Consider the following 26,924-nt stretch of genomic DNA (forward strand, 5'->3'; position numbering starts at 1 on the left):
TCAGATTAACACTAAAATATATATTTATATTTTATCATAAATGAACAACAAAAAAATCAGAACAACAATTTCACATATGARTTCAGTGACAGAATCTTCCCCTATTCAAACTTTCAGCTCTGCTGTCTGAGCCTTCCTGTCCAGCCTGCACAGGGGAAGTACAACAGCTTTTTTGARCCCAGAAACAGAAGTCCTGGGTGGCCTTTAGCAAAGAAAACATTGCTTCATGGTTTGCTCCTTCCCCAGTGTGTGCTGGGAACAACTTCATCATGGGATGGAAAGYGAAGAAAGGGAAGGAAGCATCCATTGAATGTCCGTAACTTTTAGCTCTTCAAAGTAATTCTGAAGTTCCCCATTCAAAAAGCTGAAATGAAACCAGTGGCAGTTCCTCTGGAGAGAGGGGACAAAGTGTTTTTGGGATGGGATGTGCTGCCTCTCCACTGAGACAGCCCACAGACACTTCATAAACAAAAATCACATCTTAAAACTGTGAGTAGATTTTACAATTGAACTCTACAGAATTAAACATCATAGAAACATTTCACACTTTCTGTTTTTCTTTCCAAGGGTCCATAGTCCACTCACTCAATCCTGTGCAAAGGTCATGTTACTATGGATATGACCTGCAAGAAATGTGTTGCCTCCAAGCAGCACAAGTCACATGAACAGGCTGAAAGCCAAGATTTGCTGATTCACAGTCCTGTAGGATTTTCATGCTTGTGTTGGGTTCACTGCAGAACAGTCCTTGTGCCATCAGGTCTATGTTCGTCCTTTAAAAGTGTTCATGCAGGTGTAGCTCCCAGAAAACTTGTGGATTTCTTCAAGTGCTGCCTGGGGGAGAATGCTGGGGGAGAAGGAGAAAGAAAATGAGCAGATGACACAAATCCCTCAGTCTGTTCTAATGAGAGTTGTGTAAATATGCATTTACGTACATAAATATACAAATGCTCAAAAATCAGCTAATGAGTGACAGACACAACTGACATCAGTTTCCTGCTATGAGGAGGCCTAAAGGGAGAAAGTTCCATCCAGTCACTCTTTCTCTACAGAAATATTTATCAAAAGAAGTCTGTAAAAATTGTAACTTGGAAGATATCATYGTGTTTTATTCCTTCTAAATACTGTACTCTGGCATATACAAATTTAACCTGAATTCTCTAGTTAACTTGMCATGGTTGTGCAAGGCATGTGGCCTCCTTATCCTAAGGTATGGATAATAGACCTGATTTTCTGACAGCTAATGCTATTTTTACAGAAAGTGGAACAGCCCTTTTACTTATTGGTAGAGTTTCTGGGAACTTTTACCTCAAATTTTACATTCAGAGCAAAGCATAGTAAGAAATTTTTTCTTCTTTGAAATGCAATACTAAAATTATTTTCCACAGAAGTCTCATGGCCTTGTTTCAGTTCCTGACTGCAGCAGCTTTTTCAAAAGCTTCAGTGCAAACTGTCATGGAAACACAACAGTGAATGTCCTTTCTCTTTGGTTGTCCCAGGATACAAAGTTTGACTTTTTTTCCTTAGGGACCTTATAACTCCTGTCCTGATCATAYACAAAAATATTGATTCAATATTTTCCCTGCTGTAACAAAGGCAATGCTCTCTACATGCAGCTGGGATGTACAARCTGTATGATTCAGAAATCCTTCACAACAAAAAGCTTGGAGTTCAACAAGTGACTTAATAAATCCCAATCAACTACCTGCAGAAGTTAATTATGAARAAATTCCCTAGACAAAAATCCAGTTAGACCTCAGGAATCAAAATCTTGGGAGTGAAATTGGTTTCATAAAGGGGTTATACACAGGGAAAACATCGCCATATGGAATCTCAGAAGTGTCTCCCTCTTGCTTCCATGACTGTCTTCCAAGAGAAGAGATGAGAGAGCAGTTCCTGTCAGCCTGAGCTTTGCCTTGGGGAACAGACACAAAAGCCAACCTTCCCTACCTGGCCAGTATTGCTGGGCAAAGGAAATGCTCACCTTTTTAGGATGACAAGAACATGCATTGTCCATGGAAGGAGCAGGAAGGCTTGATTCATCTGAACTGCTTCTACTGTCCTCCTCGCCACTGTCTCTGGCTTCAGAGGAGGAAAAAGACTAGGGAACCTGAATAAAGAAAGTAAAAAATAAAATAATTACCAGTGAAACAAGCCCCTTCTTTAAGGTATCACTGTCCAAGTCCTGTTACTCTGTGTTATTGCTGCTTACTGACCTTCAAACCTGCCCAGGACAGGCTATGCCCAGAAAACTCCAGTTCCAGCCCAAAAGCCCAAAAGCAGAAAGCCCAGTTCCAACCAGTACCACTGKGTTAGCTAAACAGTTAAGAATGTACATGTTGGTGCCTTCAGGAAGTGGCAGAGTGTAATCAGAGCCCTGATTCAGGGCTTTTCTTAATTTGAATGCAAACCAATACCAAATGCTGTCTTTTCAGTGTTGGTGTTTTTTCCTTTTATTCTCTGTTCCTCTTTGCTTGATTCAAATCCTTAACAGGTGAAAGACAAATATTTTCCTCCATTGCTTTTAACACCAAACATAAGGCTTTTCCCAGCTCCTGCAATAGCGTGGCACTGCAGATTTTCTTGACTAAAAGAGCATGATCTGTATTAACAAGTTATTTTACCCATTGTAAAAGATTAATTTGGACAGCCATTACTTGTTCCTTTGGACAGGGGTAAAAAGGAGGTACTGATAGTCTCACYTCAGTAAGTGGCTGTCATTCCTTTCAGTGAGAAAGAATTAAGTATTCCAGTGAATAAAGAAGGAACTTGTACTGTTAATTCTCAAGYAATTTGTAGACTGGTCCTTTTGCATGACCTCGATTGCAGACTGCCTCCCCCCTCTCTCTGGTATGGCTTGAATAATGCAGGGATAAAATAAACAGCTCCCAGTTCTCTCTGTGGCAGCCAATGTCTCCCCCAGAAGAGGCTGCAGGAGTATCACACTGAAGGAACCAGTCTGATGAGTCCCAGGTGGCCTAGAGTGACCCTCCGTTCCCAGGCAGCCAAATGAGACATCAAATTCTCTTAACTAAATGAAGCATTAATTAGGAGTGTATTCTGATGATTCATTTAAAATGAGATGCTTTCTTCTAGTTCCCCTGGACTGACCTGATTCTCATGCCCTGGAACATCTCTGTGCTGGTGTGGAAGGGCAGCACTGTGGTGGCATTAACTCCAGGACAGTCCAGCAGCCCCAGGGTCAGGCTCTCCATGAAGGCAAAGGATGAGGCTTTGGAGGTGCAATAGTCAATGGCACCAGGGATAGCTGACAAGGCCAGGACAGAGTTCAGGCAAACAATGTGCCCATTCTGCAGCTCCAGCATCCTTGGCAGGAACGCTTTGGTGGTCTGAAGAATAACAGAGTTAAAAGAAGAAAAGAAAAAAAAATTGGTCAGCAGTGATGCAACAAAAACAGCAGTAACTGAAAAAAGTAAGGTGACACAGACACAACAAGGACAATATTTTCACTATATCRTGAAAGGAGGGGCAGAGGACCTGTTGCTTTGTCATTTTCTGACATTCTAAGCAGGCAAAGTTTGTGTCGAGGCACAAGTAAAGTCTTTCCTAGCTTGTATACATGCAGAATCCCCAAATAAAGGCCATCAACAGAGTGCCTTCTATGCTTAAGAACTCACACAGGATAAAGTCTTCAACAAAGTGATGAAATCACAAGAAGCTTTTCTATTTCTATTGTGTGATTCAAAATGGACTGAGTTCCACAGCTCCCTTCCCTGAGCAGCAYTCCTCTGATGTTCCCTATACATCACCATACAGCAAACTCCTCTGTGAGCTCAGACTTTCATAAAGACATCAAAAGTTTTACTGCAAATCACAGAACGGGAATAAAGACCATCAAATACCGAGTTACTCCAAAAAAATTGCATTTATTTTTGACCTCTTTCCTCTGGTCTTTGCCCTCACATTATTTTTCTCTCTTGTTTTCAAGGCTGGCTTTACCAAGCATGATAGACCTCCTGGCTGTAATCTGTCCCTCTCCTCCCCACCTTTCACTACATGGGACATAAGAGCTCATCTCACCCAGAACTGTCCCAGGGTGTTTATGTGCTGGGATTTGAGCAGTGCATCATCATCGCTGTCCATCAGGCTCTTCCCATGGACCACAGCAGCATTGTTCACCAGGATGGTGATGTCACCCACCTGCAAAAAAAAAAAACAAATTACTTGTGAAAAACGTATCTCTCCTCACAAATCAGCAGTTACCATTAGAGCTGAATAGCCATTTTTGCCCAAATATATTGTTATTTTCATAGCTTTTGACATTCTTGATCATGGGCCTTGTAATCCTTTCAATCACCTCACACAGGCAGCTGGACTTTGTATGTTATCTGCAAGGTCAACCTTCTTTTTCCCCCAGTATATTTTTTTCTCATGAAATATTAAAAAACAGAATCACAGAATTGTTAAGATTGGAAAAGACCTTTGAGATCAAGCCCAACCATCAACCCAGCAACTCCACCATGCTCACCACTCACCCATGTCCCCAGGTGCCACATCCACATGGTTTTTGAACAATTCCATGGATGGTGCCTCCACTACTGCCCTGGGCAGCCTGTTCTGATGCTTTACAACCCTTTCCATGTAAAAGTGTTTTCACTGATATCCTAAATCTCCATTGCTGCAATTTGATGCYGTTTCCTCTTGATCYTGTCCYTGTTCCCTKGGAGCAGAGCCYGACCCCTCCCCAGCTGCCCCSTCCTGTYAGGGAGTTGTGCAGAGCCAGAAGGTCCYCCCTGAGCCTCTTTTTCTTCATCCTGAGCCCCCTCAGCCCCTTCACAAGCAGTTCTCTCACAGACCTTTTCCCTCACAGCCTTGGCTTGCCGATAGACTTCCTCCCGATTCCCCACATCACAGATGAAGTAATGGCACTCCGTCCCCATCATCCTGATCTCCTCTGTGGTTTCCTTCAGGCACTTCTCAGTCCGACCCCACAGGATGATCTGCAGCGAGAAACTTTGGTTAGAGTCAAACTGCTTCTGTTTCATATCTAAAATAATTAAAACATGTTTCTGACTTCAACAGTTTGACGGAAATCTTTGATGTGTTTTCACTGCCAGMACTGTTGTTTTGCTTCATCTAAGACAAGCAATGATTTTCTGTTACGTGGGGAGTATCAAGTGGGRCCCGTGTCCCACTGCTGATCCTCTGTTTACAGATTCTTTACAAGCAACACAAGCTAAAATAAAAAAATCAGATTTTTAGCCTAACCCGACCAGTGTACGGAACATTTGGAAAATTTTACGTATCATGTCATTTCAAATCTCTCCCTGTTTTTGCTATACACATGTACAGAATGATAAATTTATTCTAAAACCTTCCTGAATATCTGGTGTGTTTTCTACTTCTTATTTTACATTTGGAAATAAAATCTCCTCTGCAGTAAAATTATTTTTCCAGCCTACTCTGTGCAATTACTTGCAATGYGGATTGCAGGCTGGTGTCCCAGGAGCATTTCATACAAGTTTTCATCCTACTTGAGACTTTTAAAATGAGAAATTTCAAGCATGAATTTATTTTGCAGCTCATATATGCAGGATTTCACTTGCCACTCCCTCTTGAAACAGTAAAAATGATACACTGCTTCTAGTACACAGCAAATTCTGAATATTGATGGAACAAACATTCAAATAGTGAAGCATGGATTTGATTTACAATGAGGCATAACCAGCCAACSCCACCTGCATTTTTACATCATCAGCAAGGTCAGAAATAGAAATAACTTGAAAAGTCACCAGGTTCATTAACTTTCATCATGGAGCTTTGTCCAGTGAGACAAAAGCATCAGCCTCAAGTATGAGATGGGGCTTCCACCACTGTCCTTCACACATTAATCTTCAGCCAAACAGATTTAACCACAGTATTTTTTTCTGAGTACACAATCTTATTTTCTATTTCTTTTAAGGTTTACTAGAAGGAATATAATTTCATCTCTGTTACCTAAGACAGCTATGACTGAATTAATCTATCCTTTTTTTCTTTTCAACTAAGTCTTCCTAGCACTCATCATGTTATAAATGGTGACTCATTGTCGTTCTGCAAAAAATAAATTACTGAATGGAGCTTGTTACTGCAATCAGCTGACTACTCTGTGACTTCAAGAGCAAGAGAGAAAGAAGAAATGGTTGTTACATTRAAAATGCAAAATTATGGTGCTATTTCCAAGCACATGTGTTCCAGGATTATTGCTCCTTCTCACAGCACTGTGTATTGAGCATGAATCTGACTGGTACATTGATTTTTTAATGGTTTAAAATAAGCACACTTAAACTTCAAAGATTAAAGGATCTTAAGAGTTTTCTGGAAGTTGAAAGAACTGGAAAAAAGAAGTCCAAATTGCATCACTACAGCTCAACCCCTGCAATTAACTTACKAAAAGCAAGATAAAAAATCATGTATTATGTGTGCAATATTCCTTCCCCACAACAAAGCTCTTGCAGGGAGCTTTAAAATGCTTATTTTTAAAGACTAGTTAAGCTTATCTCATAACTGGTACTAAAACTAATCTCTGGCAGGGTCAAAGAGCTCTTCAGTGTGCCCAAGCAAGGCTAAAATGCAGAAGTATCCCAAGTCCTCACTCATTTTCTAAACGAGCTACATTTACAATTAATCCCATTTCCAAGTTGTTGGCACATCTGTGAACATGAACACACCCAGACTGATAAGATTTATATCCTCAAATTCTCCAGAGGACTAACAAATCTGGTTAACCAGAAACTTCAGAGCATGTATAAATATGCCAGAGCCATTTAATGGGAAAACTTATCTCAGGGGAAGTAATTTTCAAGGAGAAAGCTGTGATCAGAGTGAAAAACTGTAAGAAAGCATATGGCTAAAATTGCAGCTTGTGCACTGGCCTGGCTTCCAAAGTCTCAGCATATCACCCTTGGCCATCAGGGCTTGGCATCTCCTCAAAGCTTGTAAAACTGATGGCTATTTACTCACTTCTGATCCCAGGGCTAGACCGAGGGATATTTTTCATGTGTACACTGCAGACTTGAAGGGAAATCAAGAACATGTGAGAAATTTCACAAGCTCTCAGGAAATATTTACAAAATACTGTTCAGCTGTAAGCACAGGCACACTTGCTCTCCCTTTCACAACCCACATCTCTGTGGAAAAGGGAGGAGAAAACCACTACAAAATGTCAACTGCAAACATCAAGTTTGATGCCCACAGAGTTTTGCATCAGGGTGAACTTCACCCTCTTTGCAGGGYTGGATTAGTCAATGCAGACACTGAAAAATTAAGTGAATCCTTGAAGAGTGATGGAAGATAGGACAGGAAGAAAGAAAGAGAAGGTGTCAGACAAGGAGAGTGTAAGGCAAGAAACTGCCCTCACAAATCTAACACCCCAGGGCTTCACACTGCTATTGCTAAATAAAAAATAGATCACTCACTCTTCACTTCAATCTGTTTCAAACATCCACACAGCCTCCTATTCCCAGGAGCTGCCACTGATGCATTGAATGTCAGGAAATATAGATGGAAGAATAGTTAAGCAAAGGATGACCTGTCAAAGGAACACCTGTCTGTGATGCAACTCTTGCATATAATATTTTTTATGCCCCAACAGTTTCATTGGGACCTTTAATATCCTACAGGCAAGTCTTGCAAGGTGACCCCATTAAAATCTGGGCCATCTGGGGAAGACAGAATTTGCTGCTTATCCTGCTGACAGCATTAATTTCAGCACTGAATTTTTCCATGAGAAGTTTTGTGTCTTTGATACTGTCCACACTCAGGTGAAGGCTTCAGYCTGTGTAAAACAAAGGCAGTAAATAAAAGACCATTCTTTTGTGAGAGGTCCCTGATGACCCAGTGGGAAGTGAGGGCTCCTGCTGTCATTTCTGCTACTTTTTACAGATGGATAAAACTCAGAACTCAATACAATGTGTTTTTGGTCCAAATTCAAGCTTGACTGCTCCTACGAGACCATACGAGACTTTCAATTTCTCTCTTACATCTGGCTAGATTGAATTGGCACAGGCTTCCCTCCAGCCTCCCAGGACATCAGATCTTACAGCGAGACTAGACTGGAGTTGCTGCATTTGTCTCACAATTGAGGCTTCTGTTGCTCCTGAACTTCTTTACAGAGTGCTTGGTTTMGTTTTTCTGCATAGGCAATACAGCAGTTTTSTGGTATTTCTGATGTATTCTAGGTYCTTACTCTCCTATTGCCTTCTCCYGAGATTTTCTACAAATTCCTYACTTCTCTGCTTTCCTGCATCCACCCAATTCTGCAAAATGTGCAGCTAGGGATGATCACCCATGTTCTCAGTGCTCCTGAACAAACCCRTCTGCTCCCTGTTGACCTGATGAGCCACTGTGGGCCTGGTTGGGGCTTTTTGGCTGCTGCCCCATGAGCTCCAGTTACCTAAACACTTGGCTCCTCACTTCCCTTAGGATGMAACCCTTGAGATACAGAAATATTCTTCTTTGCTCAGTCAACATCTAGAAGGGCATAATTCCACTTCATCCTGCCCATCTGGGATTCAAGTGATCTGCATTCATGAGGAGTCCAGACGTGTGGTTTAGGAAATGGTCCATTTTATTAGGAAGCACGATTTTCCAAAWGCAGACATGGGGCTCAGAGTCTGGTCTGTTCTCCTAAGCTGAAGTCTAATTTGGCAGTGTGTCCCAACTGGAGGCTGAGAATGACTCCAACAGACACAGAAGTTCCTGTCTGGACAGAGGGAAATGCAGAGGAATAAAGGAGAAGAGAGACACAGCGTTCCTGATTCCCCAGCCCCTCAGGATGCTGCACAGCCATCCTTTCACTCTAACTTAGGGGTGGACAGAGGAATATTTAATTTGTGTTTTGGATAAATTCTTGGACAGACAAGTTTTCCGTCCTGGAAAGAATCCAGCCCTTATTTCTTCCCCCACTTCATCTCTCGCCATCCTCCCCTGCCTGTCCACCCCTGCCGCACCAGACRCGCTCTCCTTTCACAGAGTTATTGACCAGAAAATTGCTGAGGGCAGGAACCCAGGGAGGTGGATAATCCTGCTCCGAGGCTTCCCYGGGCTTACCTCGGGGTGACCCCGGGCTGCCAGCGGCCAGGGAGGCAGGTGGAATGGGAAAGGCATCCCTGACACTGCAGGCAGGATCCCGCCACTGGACACAGGGAACAACAGATTTATGATGACAGAGGAACTCTATGTGCCCTCCTCCCCTTGATGAACTTCAAAGTAGGCAAGGGCTGTGACATCACGCTTGGTGCAGATTTTCCCAGGGTTTATTCATGGGTTTTTGCAAAACAAACCTTATCTGTTGATCTGGAGTCACAGAACTCCTTATCTGACCTTAGGAAAATCCTTTCAGCTGGAGGGGCAGGCAACGAATCCTSTGCTCCCAGRGGACTCGTTTAACTGTGGATTTAATCTGCTAATGAGACGTGCCCCGAGGTCGGAGGGGAGGCAGAGGGAAGGGTTTTGCTGCTGCTGGACTAAGGCAAGGCTGTGTAACAGAGACCTGCACGGCTTMGTGCCAAAAGCCCCAATCCCGACTGCAGGGCCAAAGCCTGACTTTCACCATAACACAAGAAGAGTTACACTTCTGACCACCGCAAAATCAGATAAAGCCACTAATTTATATAAACTTGTCTAGATTGAAGCTGCTATCAACCACAATATAAACACATGATCAATGCCTCCGGGGACGAAAGGATTTTACTGGTGCAGGACACAAGGTTAGAGCTAATTGTGTATCATTTACGAGGCTAGTTAACTTGTTTGGTCCGATTTTATTGCCAGCACAATTCAAGAACAGCAGCAAAGGAATGTTGCCCTTTTACATCGTCAATTTTTTTGGCACTGTATCTTCAGCAAACCCGCTGTGCTCGAATTTCTGCCTCCAGTGAGCTGGGGCAGTACTGGAAAGGTGTCCCACCACAAATGCACTTAGAGACAGAAYATGTGCCATTTCCCGACACTCCCCTTGGGTTATCTGGGTTGTATTTGAGTAAAGAACTGTTCACCCTTGGTCTTTTRCAACACAAGGTGAGTTGTGATTAGCAGCTATAACTTCCATTCCAAAAGTTTCTCCATTTTACGACTCATGAAGCAATTCTCTGATATAATCTGAAGACACTGAAAGATTAAAGTGTTGCAGAGACACGAATGCCCTTCCTGCCTGATCTCATTATTGCTGCCTCCACAAATCAACCACAACTCCCAGSCCCAGATCAGCAGAGATAGGAAGTAGTTGGTAGGCCAACACATTTCATTCCCCCTTTCAACCTCCTTCCTAGTCCACAGGAACAAAAGTTGCTCTGTGTGAGCTGGTATCTGTAATTGCACAGACCTTTGTTCAAACACAGAAAGCCTTTCTGCACCCAACACTCAGAGTTCCTGCATACTTTTAGGAAGTACAAAGTGTAGATAATCCACTGAAGTATGCCGGTCTTATCCCCCTATATTTACAAAGCCTGGTAGTACTAACTCACAGTCTGTCCTCCGAAAAAATGCATTCCAGTGTGTCCCATAATCCTGGCAGAATTTTGCATATCATGAGAACAGGAGGCTAAATCCCACATCCTCAAAAGCTCCATGGCTTTTGTCTGTCAATGGCAGAAGGGTTTTCTCCTCCACCCCTTCCCCTSTCTTGGCCCCAGGCAAAGGCAGACAAGTTCTTTCAGGAGTTCTCCATGGGAGAGGCAGCTAAAGGCAGATTACTGGAAGAGGGAAAGGTGTGGCCCAGCAGTGTGAAAAGCCAATCTTTSCTTTAGAAAGGAAAAAAAGAACCCTGTGATGCCTGAAGTAGGTCAAAATACTTAACCCAGCCCTTTAGTGACACTTCTGTAAAGGTAAGCAAACAAAGCAGGCCAGTGGCAAATTCTTCTGAGTTCCCACAGTGAATATCAAAGCTGCAATGGACAGGTATGAGAAAGGCTGCACGTTAACACAGAGAATCAAGAGAGTAAGACTATTTATCTATTTTACACACAAGCTTTTYTAGACTAATATTTCGAAGTTGTAAAGCCTGTAAGAATTGAATCCTGCCACCTTGGTAAATACGAACCACAGACTTTATTATAAACTGGTTTGAGTTAAGGCCAGGAGTAACATACAGTAATGAGATTAAAAGTTAGGGCTAAAGAGACTTCAGAAGGAGACTAAAAGAGTGCATTCCAATCCTTTTAGTCTAGAGTCAGAACTTTTATTACTTTATATGTTGATTTAGCACTCAATGGGATTAACATTATTCACCTAAACAACAGTCAGTTCCCCTTGTACCCCAGTCACCCTTTTTTTCCTCTRAAAGAAATCAAACAGCACCGAAAAAAAAATCACAGAGGAGTATGTCAACACCTGCCTGCTATTCAACAGAGGCCTTGCTTGGAAAGAAAACGTGTGATTTTCTGTCTGCACACAGGCATTTAAGACCAGCTTCCCCTAAAGAAGGGAACAAATGCCCACTGTTCTCACAGTCAGGACTATTTAAGGACAGGTGGCCCCATGMTGACTTTTTTTTTTTTTYYCCCCCAGTGTTTTTTTTCCAATTGCTTTCGTCTGCAGCACGAACTGCGACTCCAGACTGCCTTGGGAGCCACTCTTCCCAGCTCTGCTCGGAGCAGTGGAGGAAGGGGAAGGGTGAGGGTTGTTTGCAAGGAGAGGTCAGGCAGGAGTCAGCCTTTACAATCCCATTAACGCTGGGACAGGGTCAAACCGAGTGCACGTTCCAACAAAAAGCACCAAGTGGCCACAAGCTGTCACCCTGCAAAGGTCCCTGGAAGCATCTGTGGGGGAAGGAAGGACAGATTTTTAATGGTGAATGTCTTGCCACACCATGTGTGAGAAGCGGCCTCTGCTCCAGGGCTCCAAAGCACACAAAGAAATATCCCRCAGTAAAATTCTCGGGCTGCAGAGCAGGAAGAAGTGGCGGATCTGGGGGTGGGGAGAGGGGTAATGTTAGAAAAGTTCTGTATTTGAGGTAAGGCTTTGGAGACATCCACCAATAGAAATATAATACTCCACCCTGCAAAAATAACTAGTGTGCTGCTGCCGCCTCCGTTTGCTTGGCATGGCATCCCTATAATCCAGATTCCTATAAAAATGTCCACAGAGATCTCAGGAAATTGTGGGSAGGGTAAATATGCAGGTGCAGAAAGCCCTTTTGTCCTGCAAGCGCAGCAGACAGGATGAAGGGATAGAAAGTCAGTAAATAACATTTCAAAGGGGAAAATTACTGCCACTGTCCAACAGGACTTTTCAGCGTCACTGAAGGTTTGCTGTGTGCAGCACACAAAATGAAAAATATGCAATTGCATAGAACTCTCCAGGTAAAGAATTCTTAACATGTGACAGATTAAATGTTCAAGTAACAYAGTTAAACAAAGTTATGTGGACASTGAACAGTGCAATACAAAGTTATGTGGACWCTGAACAGTATCACTGTTTGTTTTTGGAAGGCTAAAAAAATCTGAAAGTTTAGATTACAGGGTGATGTCAGGAGAAAGGGAGATGAGGAATTAAAAAGTGCCTCCAATATAGCATTATTTCACYTGACCAGGCAAAACTGCCCACAATTGCCTCTTCAACCAACAAGTAACTGAAAAGTCTGCTACTTCTTAAGTAACAAAGTGGAAAAAACCTGACAATATAAATTYATGGAAAAGAGGAATTAAAGAGCTGCAAACTGGGTACCAATAAAAGTGGATTGTTCTTTTTGAAGATTCTTCTTTCTGTTTCTAGGATGAATTCTGTAGCAGAGTAGACTAACCTTGAAATGTTGGGTGGTTTTAACTTCCAGTGGAGAGGGCTGGGGCATGTATCTCCCAGGGACAGCAGTGACTCTAGGGTAGACTCTGCACAGCTTATAAAAGCATCAATTATGCTGCATTACCATTTTAAAGAACTGTCAGCTTTAATTCAGGACACTTTCAGTTTTGCTCTACTCTAAATCATGATGGGCAATTCACCAGCACTTCACTTATTTTGGGGAATATATAAAAAATCCTCTACAAGCTCTATMAAAATAAAAAATACAAATTTATTGATTATAGATACTATACTCAAAACATCACTGACAAGAAAAAGTAGGGAAGGCTTTAAATTCGTTAAGCTGGGAGAAGGTTTGCAACAAAAACAGCCATGGAAATCTAAGGGCGAATAAGGTTCTCAGTGCTGTCATTATAAACTGCCCTCCAGAAAGGGCTAAAATATGCTCCAGATCATCCATGTGCATAATAGGATGCAGCTCTTGTCTGAAAAAAATAATTTCTCCCGTGAGGCTACTGGAGAAGTATTGAAGTTAAAATAGCCTGCCTTAAATTTGTGTATAAACTGAACACCAGCAACTCCGAGCTTCAGACAAGCTCCCCTACAAGCCTTCCTTTGCCTCCAGARAAAGAACTGCTACCATTTTCAAACCATATAAAAGCTGTCGAAAAGTGCCTTTCTTAGAAGAATTTTAGTCAAAGAAATTAARGGCACTGCTTAGAAGAAAGCTTCAATATTGAAATGCTTAACTGGTTGCCTATCTTTTCATGTGCTTTTCAAAATGTTATTTTTTAATGGTGGCCGTTGCTATGCAACAGGGCAGAATCTCTAAAATCTATTCATGTGTTGTACAAATGGCAGTTTTCAGGACATATTTAACTCTCTCAGTCTATTAAGTCAAAGAAGGAGGATGGGAATCAGAGCACTGCAARCTCCCAGAGCACACACACCCCCAGGGGTGCAGCAAGGCTTCAAAAGGGTCTTTCACTGATTATACCAAATACACTGTTAAAATAAAGGAGCCATCCTGCTTACAAAAAATGTGAAAAACAGCACAGCTCTGCTTAAATAAAATAACTACATGTAGAAACGAAAGTTATATGTTCATTACTTTTAACCAGAAATTATCAAAGCAATYCTAAGCAGATTCTGCCACAATGATACTTATTTAAACAAGAGGGGTTGGTCAGGCAGTCACAAATCCAGCTTTAGCATATTCCTTACTYACAGCTGCCTGGAAGTTACCACCCTTTGGATGTGACTGAATGCTTTTCAGGCCACTGCAACACAAAATGAAGTTAATCCACTTTAATGCAAACATAAAACCAATGAAGCTATCACAGACCAGGAGACAAAGCTGACTTTCCAATAAAATAAACTATATCAAGTAACCTGGTCAGTGACTGAGAGTTAGCTGAGAGGCAGAAATAGAATACTGAGGCACAGTAATGAATTCCCACTGTGTTCAAAGGCAGTCACAAGCACAGCTCTTTGCCTCAAGGGCTCTCTCCTCACCAGCATCTTCAGAGCATTGGGGATCTGGAAACTGCTCCAAGRAAGTGTGTGAAATTTAGCCCTAAAAAACAGGACTATTTTTGGTTGATTCACATTCACTGTAGAACAATCTTTGCTTGCACTGAAATGTAAGTGGCAAACCCAACGGAAGCAATGGCCTGAAAGAGCAATCCCCACRTGCAACAGTGGGAGATCTGGGATGGATTGTCAGTGTTGGAATTCACTTAGAAGCCTGGATCCTGAAACAAATAACACCACTTGGCTTAAATCTGGGACTCAAATCCAAACCAAAAGTGTTTTAACTGTTTTTACAGTGGCAAAAGAAGATATTCTGACTTCATCCCAAATCTATCAACTCCCTCTGAGATGGATCTTTTTTCAGTCTATAACCAGCATTCTGATTATTTAGTACAATAATTTTTTATCTTTTTTTTTAGTACAATGAAATTTTATAATTTATAATTTTATGTAATTTGTTTTATAAGAAGTGTAATTTATTTTCAGTGTTTAAGAATTGTTTATCTCTTATTGTCCCTCTTAAGTCAGCGAGGAAGAGAAACTAAAATCCCTTTATAGGTGTAGGATGCTTTTCTAAATTTCTGATTTGGAACAAATGCTGGCCTAAGATGAGACAGTGTCAATGGTCAAAGGCATCAGGAAAGCCTGGAGCTGTAAACAAGTGCAGTGATGTCAGGAGGAGCTGGCTGACCCACTGCTGAACTCTGGGCTCTGAAGGACACGCGAGGTGCCAGATCCCTTTCCCACACATGTGCACACACACATCCCCCTCCTTTCAGCAGAAAAGGTGTCACAGAACAGTCTGACACAGTTGCACATCATCATCCAGGGAAATAAACCCTGCAACCTCTTTCGATGGGTAAAAGCTTTGCTTTTGAAGAGGCAAACTTAATTCCATAAGCATATCAAATATAAACACAGCATGGACAGTGGTCTCCAAGGGGCCTGGATTACAATCCAAGAACAAGCAGCAAAAAGCTCCAGCATTGCACAACCAGCAMATCCCAAACCCAAAATCAAACAGCTCKGTTCAGCAAGGCAGGACTCCTGTGYTTCCCAAGGGCCTTGGAAATGTTCTGACATAATTCCTGACAGCTCACTGTGGCCAGAGCCAGCCCTGAACTGTTACCATTTGGGAAAGAAGCACTTGTACCAGCTGGATGTCTTTAATATCCCACTTGGAAGCATGACCTCGGCTCCTGAAGGCAGTAAGTTGAGTTTGTCCTCACTGGAAGGTTTTTTAGGAGTACAGGGAATTTGAGGTTGTATTTAACCTGAAAGGGGAGCTCAGGATTTTCTGTTCCCTCTCCACCAAGCTTCACCCAGGGACGTGCTGATCAGAGACAAGCTGTGTTTACTGTCAGCAAGGAGAATGAAATGGCAGATTTAAGACAAACACTAATTTAATGTTCATCTAGAAAATATCTGACTGTCCACTGTTACTGCAGATCCATTCTGTTGAAGGGCATGGAAAGATGAACTGCTCAGTGCTTTTACTGCAACACTTCGCTCCCATAATTTAAATGTGGTATATTGGAGGGCTTTTTTGAGGTCCAGTAAAAAGACTGCTTCTTTTTCCAAATACTTCTGCTTTCAGGTAAAGTGGTGCAAGTCTGTCAGCCCCTCAGACATGAAGAAAATCTTGAAAGTGTAACTTGGGTGTACCCGGTGATTCAAATGGCAAACAGAACAAACCCCTAATTAGAAGCACATAAAAGATGATGATTGTTTGAGTGGTGACTCCTGATTTCTTAATATAGGCCTGGCCATAAAGGAGACATTTGATCCTCAGTGAAGCTTCTAAGAAACACTGAAGTAAGATCTTCTTCAGTGCCTGAAGATCTTTCTGATACAGACCAGCAGACACAGAAGTTTTGATAGCAGGATTCTAGTCCAGGACTCATTGGGAAACAGGAGCTACCAAAAAGACAAACAATACCCATGGATACACCTGTGCTGCCCCATGGAAGGGACAATGACTGAATGACAAGTCAAGTTTGAACTCCATTTGCAACTATTTTAAATGGCTCTTTCACTGAGATAAAGGAAGAAATACCTTATTAGACAGTCACACAACTGCCACCCCACCTTTGTACAGACCCTTTCTATCTGTGGCTAAAACTATGTCATACTACAGCATAATCACAGCCAGAATCTCTCCAGGCATCATTTTTATACCATCCCGAAAGATGTATAATTTTATATTGTTAAGTGTACTCAGAGGTACAACTGTTACTGATTACACACTGAGAGCCAGGTTCACACACAGGCACACACCTAAAGCACAACTCATTCAGCAGAACTGCATTTGTGCTTTCAGACATGATTTTATTGCCATAAGTGGAGYGCTGACACATTTGCCCAGGCAGTGTGAGACAACAGAAATCCCTGTGTTAACCAAAACAAATAAGCTCTGCAGCACTGCAGTCAATAAATTGTAATTAAGAAGGTGGCAACATAAGGGTGGCTGTCCACAAAATCCCATTGTAATTATGCATAGTTTATGGCTAAGCTAATGGGATGAACAATTTAAATTAATTACAAACTCTGCCAAGGTACCCATCTATTCCCAAGTCTATTAATTAGAATCAATTTAATCCCCACTGGGATAAAGGTCAAAAAACATGTATTTGACCCTCTTCTCCTGGCGTCAGTGTTATCAGCCAATGGATCTGGCAGTGCCTGGGTCTGACTTGTTCAACTCTTCAGGATGTTGACAGGATGCTTTGAAGAACAGAGYCTGGGCCCAGCTAAAAAGATCTCTCTAATAAATTCTGCTTTGTATTCCTGATAAGCACAGGTTTAAAAATGCCAGAGCTTGTTCTCTCTCGGTGGTCAGCTCTGAGGCTCTTGTTCTCTSTCTTGAAGAGTTTTTCTTTTCAGTCTCCCTTTCCAGCAGAAAACCTTGAAGCAGCAATTGTGTTAGATTTGTGTCTTCAATTCGGGCCAGGGATCAAAGTGAAAGCAAAYATTAAACACTAACTAGCATTTGTAAGTGGATTTAAAAAAACCTCACTCAAAYGCAATAATCATCAGCTGACATTTTCAAACTGCCCAGAAGGAAAGACACAGAATTTCTAGATCTTTGACCAGTTTCATGGGACGGAAATTAAGAGAACTGTTGCTTTTTTTTCTTCTCCCCATCACTCCTGTGGAATCAATTAACTGGCTACTTCTGTGAACTTCATCATCATCATACATTTGTCCTAATTTTTTTTTGTTTTTAATTTCCTTAATACTTTCATCATTCTCAGGTTACTGTCAGGCTGAGTTCCTGGTCTTGGCTCTGGCAGTTTAATATAAAACCAGATAGTTCTTGATCTGGTGACTTTGAATGTTGCTGATCACTTTGTGAAATGCCATTCAGTATACAGAGTTTTCTAAGTTACTCCTTCATACTTTTAGTATCCACTGCATTAGTATCACCCTAATAAGGCAGGTTTCCACAGCAAGCTTATAAAGAATAAAATCTTTGATTCCTTTAAAATGTTTTAGTCAAATGCTAAGGACTGTATGCAGGGATTATGGCCACTCTTAAAGCAAATTGCTGTGCCTGGCTAATTAAATTGGACATTAGCTCAACAGCATGTTTGATTCCTTTATAATGCAGTAAAAACTACCTACAGTGCTTCAGATGGAAATAGTTCTACAAACCTGACACTTTTTCCTAGCCTSTGCCAGAGTCATGACATAAATGCAACATAAATACACAGCAGCACTTTTACAAGTCACTGTAGGTGATGAAATGTTGCAAATAAAATAGGGATGAATCACTTCAGATAAGTAACGTGAAACATCATACGCCAAAACCTTATTTCAACACTGAATTCAGAAAATCCACCTTTTTCCTTTCTGAGGTACAAATAAGATGGAGAATCGTGGAATCAGAGTATGGTTAAGGCTCTGGACCTCTGGATGTCCTCTGGTCCAACCCCTTGCTCAAGAACAAACACCTCATCTACTGCTTTGACCAGGTGAGCTCATTTTGAATTTCACTGTCCCCCCATCCAGCTTGCCAGATCTGAGCCTCTGTTTTCACTTTCAAGGTATTCACTTTCACTACACCCATGTTCCCATCACCTTTCATTTAGCATCAYGTCTTCTACTGCAGCCTTTACATCCCAGCATTGATTTCTAAAACACTCTATCTGTTTTCTACCACACTTCCTGCACCTCTGCAAGCATTCTTCAAAACTTTTTACTCCTGTTTTTCAAATCCCACCTTGAAACTTCMATTGCTTCCCCAAAATTTTAAAGTGGCTTAATAAGTGGTGCTGCAAGTCACTGGCTTTAATCAGCAGAGAGTTCTGTGTTGGTACTCATCGTGGCCTTTTGGTTTTTATCTCCACTGTCACATTTATTTATTTTATCCCTGCCAACCCTGAGCTGTTGTGAGGACAACCCTTTTGCTGTTGTTCTTATAGAGCACATTTACCATCTTTATGCTAAACAGTTTCTGATGTGTGAAGTCAGTTTTTGAGGCACTGCAATGATATTAATATATAACCTCATCTTTAAAAYGTCAAGATTTTTTTACAACATTGGCACAATCCCTGTATTTAGTGGGAAGCCTCATTTAACTGCCTTGATGCCAGATGTTCAGCATGTTAAAAAGTGCTGGATCTTGGTGTGCCAACACAGCACGGTCTCATTGGGACAATRTTTTCTCATGACATCACCGTATCTYGATGGGAGATGACAAGCCTCTAACTCTGCAAGTTCCACCTCTTGTTAACATTATTTATTCTCCTTACAACATACCCAGCAACAAAAGACAGGTATGTTCCAAATTRTAAGTTAAAACAGCTCCAGCCCAAGCTGCTTCACAGACACCAAAGATCTGAGAGCTGATAAATTCTGGTGGTGCCTCCCAGGCAGAGCCACTTATTCAGCATGTTATTCCAACTGCTGGCCTTGGCACCAGCACCCAGCACAGGCTTTGTGCCATCGCAGCCTGGGACTCCAAACAAGGGCTCTTCTGCCCATCCTTAAATCCAATCAACAAAGTAGGCAGCTGCCAACAGGAAGCCATTAAATAAAGCTGCCATCAGGATATAATCTTTGGAGAAATAAAGCCTTTCTGGAGACCATAAAGCCATCCAATCAGATCTGTGCTCTCATAMCTTACCAAAAGTTTCAAATTAATGTATTATTTTTGTATGACATGGAAAAACATTCACTCCCCAGTTCTTCTCACGTACTTCTGGTTGCTGATAAGTTGTGACATGCTCTAATAGTTCAGTGTAAGATTAAGTGCTTAAATTTAAGAAAGATTAAAGTAASCATCATTTAACATATCCCTGAAGCTGCTGCATTCCTCTGGTGGTTTCTTTCCAACCACACACACAACAGAAGAGATTAATCACCTACAACCTGATATTTGCACTRCAGGTAAATACTCTCATTACACTAAAATATCTAGAGGATAGAAAATGTGAACTTTCCTTTTAGATTACATTATCCTTTTCACTTTGAAACATGTCAGACTGCCTTTTCAAAATGGTTACTTATTTTCTGCATTTCAAAATGACTACAGAGAAATCCATTAGACACATGGGYTGTATGCCATTATGGTACCAGCATGGGGCAGGAAAAGCATTCAGAATGGGGACAGATGCTCACCTGGTAACAACTGTCTTAGCACTGAAATGTAATTATATATATATATATATAAATTTTAAACTGAGTGTTTTAAAAATTATTATCCACCAAGCCACCTTAATGTAGTGCAGCACACCGGTATATTGCACTGGGTAATGAACTGTGTCCATTTCTTTTATAAACATARTTTTAAAGGCCTTCTGATTTAATTGTGTTAGGTCATGATGCCTGTTAAAAAAAAAATACATGGTGATTAATCAGATTCTGAGGAAAATCAGGTCCTCTCAGCTCTGAAAGCGTGTCATTTTAAACCAGCTCTTTTCCTTCTATCAGGACTAATCTYCTCTGGGGTGGTCAGATCAGGTCTAGTCATGTTCTGAGCTGAGAAGGAATGAACGTGTCAGAAATCAGTTATGACTTGCAGAACAAAAGTGTCTCCTTGACAACTGGTCCAGCACAGTGGATTTTCAAGCTGACAGAAGCAGAAGGGCTTGGTGGGGCTTCTGCAGGAATCTCAGGCGTTCCCATTCCTTTCCAGGACCCCAGCACATGGTCAGCAATTGTGCCCCTTTATACATGACAAAAGAAAGGTTTGCAGGTTTGGAACACTACAGCCCATCTGGATGAACTCCAGGGCACATTCCCATTCCTGTGTGGCAGGAATTGGATGCAGGCTCTTCTTCAGGAAAGAGATACTCTCCAATGCACATTAGTAAGAGTCTTCTACAGGCTCTCAACATGCAACCACAGATGAATGTTTCAGAGTGACCAATATTTTAAGACATTTTGGAGTAAGAGCTCTTACTGAATCCATGGGAAACACTCRCAGCTTTTGTCCTGCACCTCAAAAAAGGTCACAGCTCTGAAACAGCTGCAGTGCTGTATTTTGCCCTCAATTCAGGAGATCAGTATTAATTTAATACCCAGCTCTAGTCACAGGGCAGTTAATCCTTGATCATATTGCACTGGTATGTGTTACAAAGGAGCTCTTAGAGGGTATAAACTAATTCATACAAATCAGGACAGTAATATATGGATCATTCACTTAAGAGTTGGACTCRATGTTCCTTGTGGGGTCCCTTCCAACTCAGAATATTCTGTGAATTCTGTGAAATAATGTCAACAGGATTAATAAAGACCAAAGTGAAACATTCATAACCTAYAGATGCAGTTTGTGTGGGAGAGGCATGCCATTGATAAGCTCATCTCAAAAGTTGCCAAATTTTCCATTACTGKGAATACAAGTCTAAATTCTGAGACSTGATACCATTTTTATATAACCTCTCTCCAACATCCAGTTTTTATATAACTCCCTCCAATCAGCCTAAAATCTCACACAGCTGAACCCCTCCAATTATACAAGGCTTTCAAACACTTGCAATTCCTCTGAATTGCTTTCAATTGTTTTCAATTCTGTTGGAGAAAGTGGAACACTGAGGGAAACTCCAGGTTCCAGCAGCAGCRAGCGTGGGCTTGCACAGCTCTCATCCATCCCTTCCTTGGTGCTCCTTCCTCTCTCAACTCTTCCTATCCCAATTGTAACTGAATTGAAAGAGGACATCACAACCAAATGATGGGGAATCKTCAAAAATGCAGACATTGAGGTCTGACTTTGAAAAATGTTGTAAAAATATCGATGGAAAGAACAGTTGAGATTTTAGGGTTATTTGGTTTGTTTTGAAAGGCCCAAGAAACTYTTCCAAAGTCATTGTCAGGCAACCAAGAATACTAAATTATATACTAGAGTTGGGAAATCTGTTTCTGTCCTATCACAAACATCTTTTTCAGATACTTTTATTATATTTTGTAGGCATTTAATAATCCAGAATGCCTAAGAACCAAACATCCCTTTCCTGTTCAATCACACCTCAAATTAGATAATCTGTGAACAAAGTAAATTAAAATGACAARGAAAATGCTTCAAGATCAAGGGTTKYTAAAAGAAAAYCTAACAATGAGCCASACATACAAAAGACATAAGAATCAAAACTTCTTCATTGGAGACCATCAAAACCAGGGCTGACAACTCCCCGGCCAATGTGCTATAATGAAACTTCTGTAGGAAAAACAAATGGTTTTGAGGAAACCAGGAGCAGTTTTCCACTTTTCTGAGCAGTGAATGAAGCCATTCAGCCCCTACACCCCCTGACTGCTCACATCTGCAGARGGCTGTTCTCCAGCACAAGAAATACTGTTCAAAGGGGCCAGTCTTCCAGTCTGCCAGTCTTGCAAAACATCATTAGGCTTTGGAAGTGGATTTTTATTTCATAGGCATTAAATCATAAACTCACAAAAGTCTCTCCTTCTCCCATTTCATTAACACAGACATTCTCTGCCATTTTGGCTCRCCAGAGTATCAACAGCTCCAAGCCTTGACAGAGCCACCACTGTGTGAGATTGAGGCAGAGGTGATGCTCCACTGACCAAATACTTTTAAGGTACAGTCAAAATTCTCAAGAGTTAATTAAAGCAAGCAACAGTGAGGATTTTGAATTTTGCAAGCAACCAAGAAGGAACTGAAAGCAGGAAGTTAATTTCTCCAGCAAGTTATCCACAGCAAAGTAGCTCCTCAGCCCGCACTTATGAATCTGGACACATCTCTGGGAAGTTGGATTACAGCACTTGAGCATTTCCGGAGAAAAGTCAGTGCTGTTCATCCCTCATAATAACACTAACATGTCCTGGATCATCTGTAACCACTCCATCTCTGCATACAACTCATTTACATGCTCTTGGCTTTTTCCAGAAGTGCTCTAGGAAGCATTTCAATACACAGTGCCTCCCAGAATGAAGTAGTTCTTGACAACTACTTGAAATTACAAATGGAGTATAGATCCTCTGACCTCTCAGTGCACACCTGAACAGGGATGAGCTGATGACTAAAGCCTCTCATTGCCTAAAAACTGCTGGCAGTTTTAACTGAAAAAACCCAGAACATACACTTCTGAAACTACAAGTAGAACTGGCACTGTTTTGTGTCCTTATTGGCCATGTCTTCGGAGAGGCCAGTAAACAACTGTGAGAAAAGAAACATCACCTGAGAAGGAAATGCCTCCTAGATATTGATCTATCCAAGTCACAGTTGAGGCACAATGGAAGAGCAATGGGGGTAAGGAATAGGAATCAGGGTGGATTTACAAGATCTTGCCCAAGACACTTCCATTCCATTAGATTCAGAATTTTAGTCTTCATGCTCATTAATCAAGCAGAACACATTGTATTTCCATTTGCATAAAACCTTTTGGGATTTATTTCTTGTCATCTTCATAGCTTTAAATGCAGCATCAGATTTTACAGTCGAGGAGTTGCAGACAATTCATAATCTTGTTGAGATACAACATTTGTCACCTTGCGTGAAAACARCTCTGACACCTCTCACTTCTGAGCAACAAAACCAGCCTCTGAAACTGAGTGTAAGATGAAATCCCATCCAGTCTAACTACCAGAGAAGTTTCATATGCTCGCAGTCCCAACTAACCTATCTTTCTGAAGATTCTAATCTCAAAAATATGGTTATATATCGCCGCCTACCTCCAAAAGCCCGCCACTATGTCTGTGTGCGCAGGCGCTGGGAGCAYTTGGTCAGGACACGCTGCACATCCTCCAGCAGAACCTGGACCCGTGGCACTGCTGCCAACCACCTCATGGCACGCTGGGCTTGGCCCAGAATTCCACGCCTTTGGCTCCAATTTTTTTTCTAAACTTAGAATATGGTGACTACACCATCTGATAATCAGAATCTGTTCTAAGTTATTTATTATGCTCAATAATACAAGCTTTGGATATCACTGTAAGAYAGTCAACAGTGTAAAAAGAGAAAAGCAGTCAATTTTCACAAGCCTCATCAAAAGATGACTTGCTAGACACTAGAAGACTTTTTCATTTCTTTTTGATTTTCAAAGGCAAAGCGTTGAATTGAAGAGGAGTGCCAAAGCAGAAGGTTGTGCATGGTACATGAAGACTGCATAAAATCCACAAAATTAGGGTTGAGCACAGAAAGAGGAAAGAAATGAAATCTCAGAGCAAAGGGAATGGAAACTACCACATGTAGGTAAAATTGGCATTAAAACTGCYAAGGAGAATAAGCCAACTTTGGTGCTCACACCACAGGCTGACAGGCAAGTGCCACTACCAGGGGAATGAACCTGCTGAGTGCCATATTTGACTGAGTGGACACCATGACATAACTGAAAAGAAAATCTAATTCAAATTAGAGTTAATGCAAAAACTTAAACACCTTGATGACATCCATGRAAACCTCCCAAAAGGCAAACCCTCCAAAGTTCCAACCAGTAACTAGCAACACAGAGCATTTTAGAACATTGTATGAGACAAGTACAAAGGTTCCCAATAATTATTTTCATTTATTCTTTCCTTGAACAATACGTAGAGATTTTGTAGATAAGACATACAGATAGCCTACAGTCTGTGCCAGTTTACAGTAATTCCATCCTCAGYTCTCTTTCAAACAGCCCTGGCTCCTTTTGGCCCCTGTCCCCTGGTCCCTCAGGGCCATTGTTCAGCTCCCAGCTCGACTGCAGCAAAACAGCTCTTAAATGTGCTGTAGAAATGGTGGCACTTTAATGCCAGAGCTCAGCATAGCAACCAGSCGCCCTAAATAAATAAATAATGAAGCGTGGTATTCCAACAGATAATATAAATACACTTTCAGCAAATTGCTTGGGTCCAAAGGTCAGTCAACTTGTTTGCTCTGACTCCCAGAATGTGTAAATCTCAACATGATGTTTAAACACAAACATAGACAAACATCAAAGTTCAATGCTGACATATTTTACACCTCGGAGTTACATGCCAGAATAGCTCTGTACCACACAGAGAAAACTGTAATGCATGTGTAAGGAAGTGACAAAACACTATCCTGAACTAAATGCAAATTTTTTTCTTTAAATAGCCTCTCATTCTGTATTTTTCCTCTTCTTTCTTCTCTATTTACTCTCATTCATCCTCTCACACAGAGAAGTATTTGTGCAGCTGTCTAATTTCACCATTCCTCCCCTTTATTACCCATAAAGGGGGAGATGAAACTTTCCATCCCAAGCCTCCTTTYAGGGATGTGTGTTTCTGTACCCCTCACTGATTCACACATAGGGAYATAYCTRTATTTACAAACCTGTATTTACAACRTTTCAGGGTAAACCACCAGTTCCTGAGCAAGAGAACGGACCCACCAGCTACCCTGGCATTTCTGAGCTGCTGTGCAGACAGACAAGTCTCAGCCWCTCTCCCAAAGGAAACGTGCAAACAATCACACAGCACCCACTCAAGCTGTGCTTTTCTTGCTGGCTTCTCATTCATATTCCCTTTGAACAGCTCTGGGCTGTTCAAAAGTGAAATACGAGGGACTTCAGGAAGCACAAGAAATTAATTTYGTGACTGGAAACCCATCAGGGTGAAAGGCAACTCTTCTGACTGTGCAGAGCCACCTGCCCCTCTCCTCTGGGGTGATACATCAGGGAATGATCCCGATGGATGTGAGGGCTCTGTGTACACGATCCCTGTGATCAGCAGTGCCAGGAAGCAACCCAGGAAACAGCAATGGAAGTGAGCACTGGCTCCCTGAAYAGGAATTGCTCAGCTCTCCTTCTCCTGCCACAGGAAATCTAGGCTGAGGCAAAAACCTTTCCTTTGTCAGCAGAGGGGGATTCACCAGGGGGACCTTTCTCACCACCGCATTTTCACAAATGAGATAAGCAAAAGCAGGATGCAGGATGGAGGAGTGGGCAACTTCTGAAATGTAATCAAGGTAACGACTCAGTTCTGCAAAATGAGAGCTTGTCTCACCTGATCCCACAAATCCCCCCTAGAAGTGAGGGAACAGGGCTGCCYGGCAGAGCAGCAGGTGGGTCCTTCCCTCCCCTCCCCTCCCCTCCCCACCCTGCTCACCTTCCTGGCTCCTCTCCTGGCGAATTCCCGGGCCAGGTGCCGGCCGATGCCTCGKCCCCCGCCGGTGACCAGCACGTTCTCCCGGGACAGGTCTCGCAGCTTGGGCGGCAGCACCAGGCACACGGCAGCTTTCACCACCAGATACACCATCTGCACCGGGAACAGCAGCAGGGCGCCCAGCCACTTCCAGATCATCCTCTTCTCCCAGGCAAAGTTCTCTTCCAAACCTCCACAAAACCAAGTTGACAGAAAAAGAAAAGCAATACCCTTCATGCACCCCCAGATGGGTGACAAGTCTTCAACCCCCTTCCAAAACTTGGGGGCAAGAGGTTCTTGGGCTGGAAAAATCCTTCTCTCCCCCTAAAAAAAATGGGGGTAGGAGTAAAGTAGTGCAGAAGATCAAATCACTCCCCTGTTTCTTGATCGGTGTCCTCTGGGATTGTCACATGCAGGTAAAACGGTTTCCTTGCTTTTTAACTGGAAAGCTTTTTTTTTTAAATTAAAAGAGGGGGAGAGAAAAAGTAAAATTAAAAGTAACCATACATCTCTCCGCTGCAAAGACCCACATAAAAATCCAGTATCCAAATGAAAGGTTTTTATGGTTGGAAAAATAAAATAAAGCAGCCTATGTCTCCAAATTTCAGCCTGCAGTGCCTTCCAGGCAGCTCATTTCTATTCTTAGACTCAGGAAATTGCTTAAATAAGACAGAATTGCCAGGACCTTCTTTTTAAGAARGGCTCTATTCAGGGTGAGGTTGTTGTTTTTGTTTTAATATCTATAAATATCTATAGACGTTCTGTCCTGAGCCGGTCGCAAAGGTTGAGCTGATCACCGCCTCTCTCTGCCCCCTCTCCCGGTTTTTTCACTTGGAGTGTCTGATCACAGAGCAGGAATTACGCCGTGCACTAGTTCAGCTCTGGCTCTTACTCATTTCTGCCTATATCTGTCTCTGCCGCTCAGGGCCGCGGCGCTGGGGAGGTTTTATACCCCATTAATCCTGATTGACAGTTAAAGTGTCGGGGCGATTTCACTACTGTTCCTGGGAGTGGCTGCTGCTCTGCCCTCCCCCGCCGGCCGCCGCCGCGCCACCAACTCGCTGCGGCTCTGCGAGCGCTGCCAGCGCGGCCAGCGGGGCCACCTGCGGGCA

At 42.1% G+C, this 26,924-nt stretch overlaps 1 protein-coding gene across 1 annotated transcript; it reads right to left on the minus strand.

Annotated features, from left to right (window-relative positions):
• Window positions 1-26,749, minus strand: DHRS3 (dehydrogenase/reductase 3). The gene is made up of 6 exons (XM_057382852.1): window positions 25,777-26,749; window positions 4,815-4,958; window positions 4,039-4,158; window positions 3,109-3,347; window positions 1,982-2,107; window positions 1-844 (listed from the first exon to the last, which is right to left on the minus strand). Exons 1-6 carry the CDS (start codon window positions 26,047-26,049, stop codon window positions 760-762), a joined length of 987 nt encoding a protein of 328 aa, XP_057238835.1. The 5' UTR covers window positions 26,050-26,749; the 3' UTR covers window positions 1-759.
• Window positions 26,750-26,924: the final 175 nt, after the last annotated feature.

This window comes from Malurus melanocephalus, unplaced genomic scaffold (genome assembly GCF_030028575.1).
Source record: "Malurus melanocephalus ecotype Western Australia unplaced genomic scaffold, MMel_1.1 scaffold_590, whole genome shotgun sequence".
NCBI classification, from domain to species: Eukaryota; Metazoa; Chordata; class Aves; order Passeriformes; family Maluridae; genus Malurus; species Malurus melanocephalus.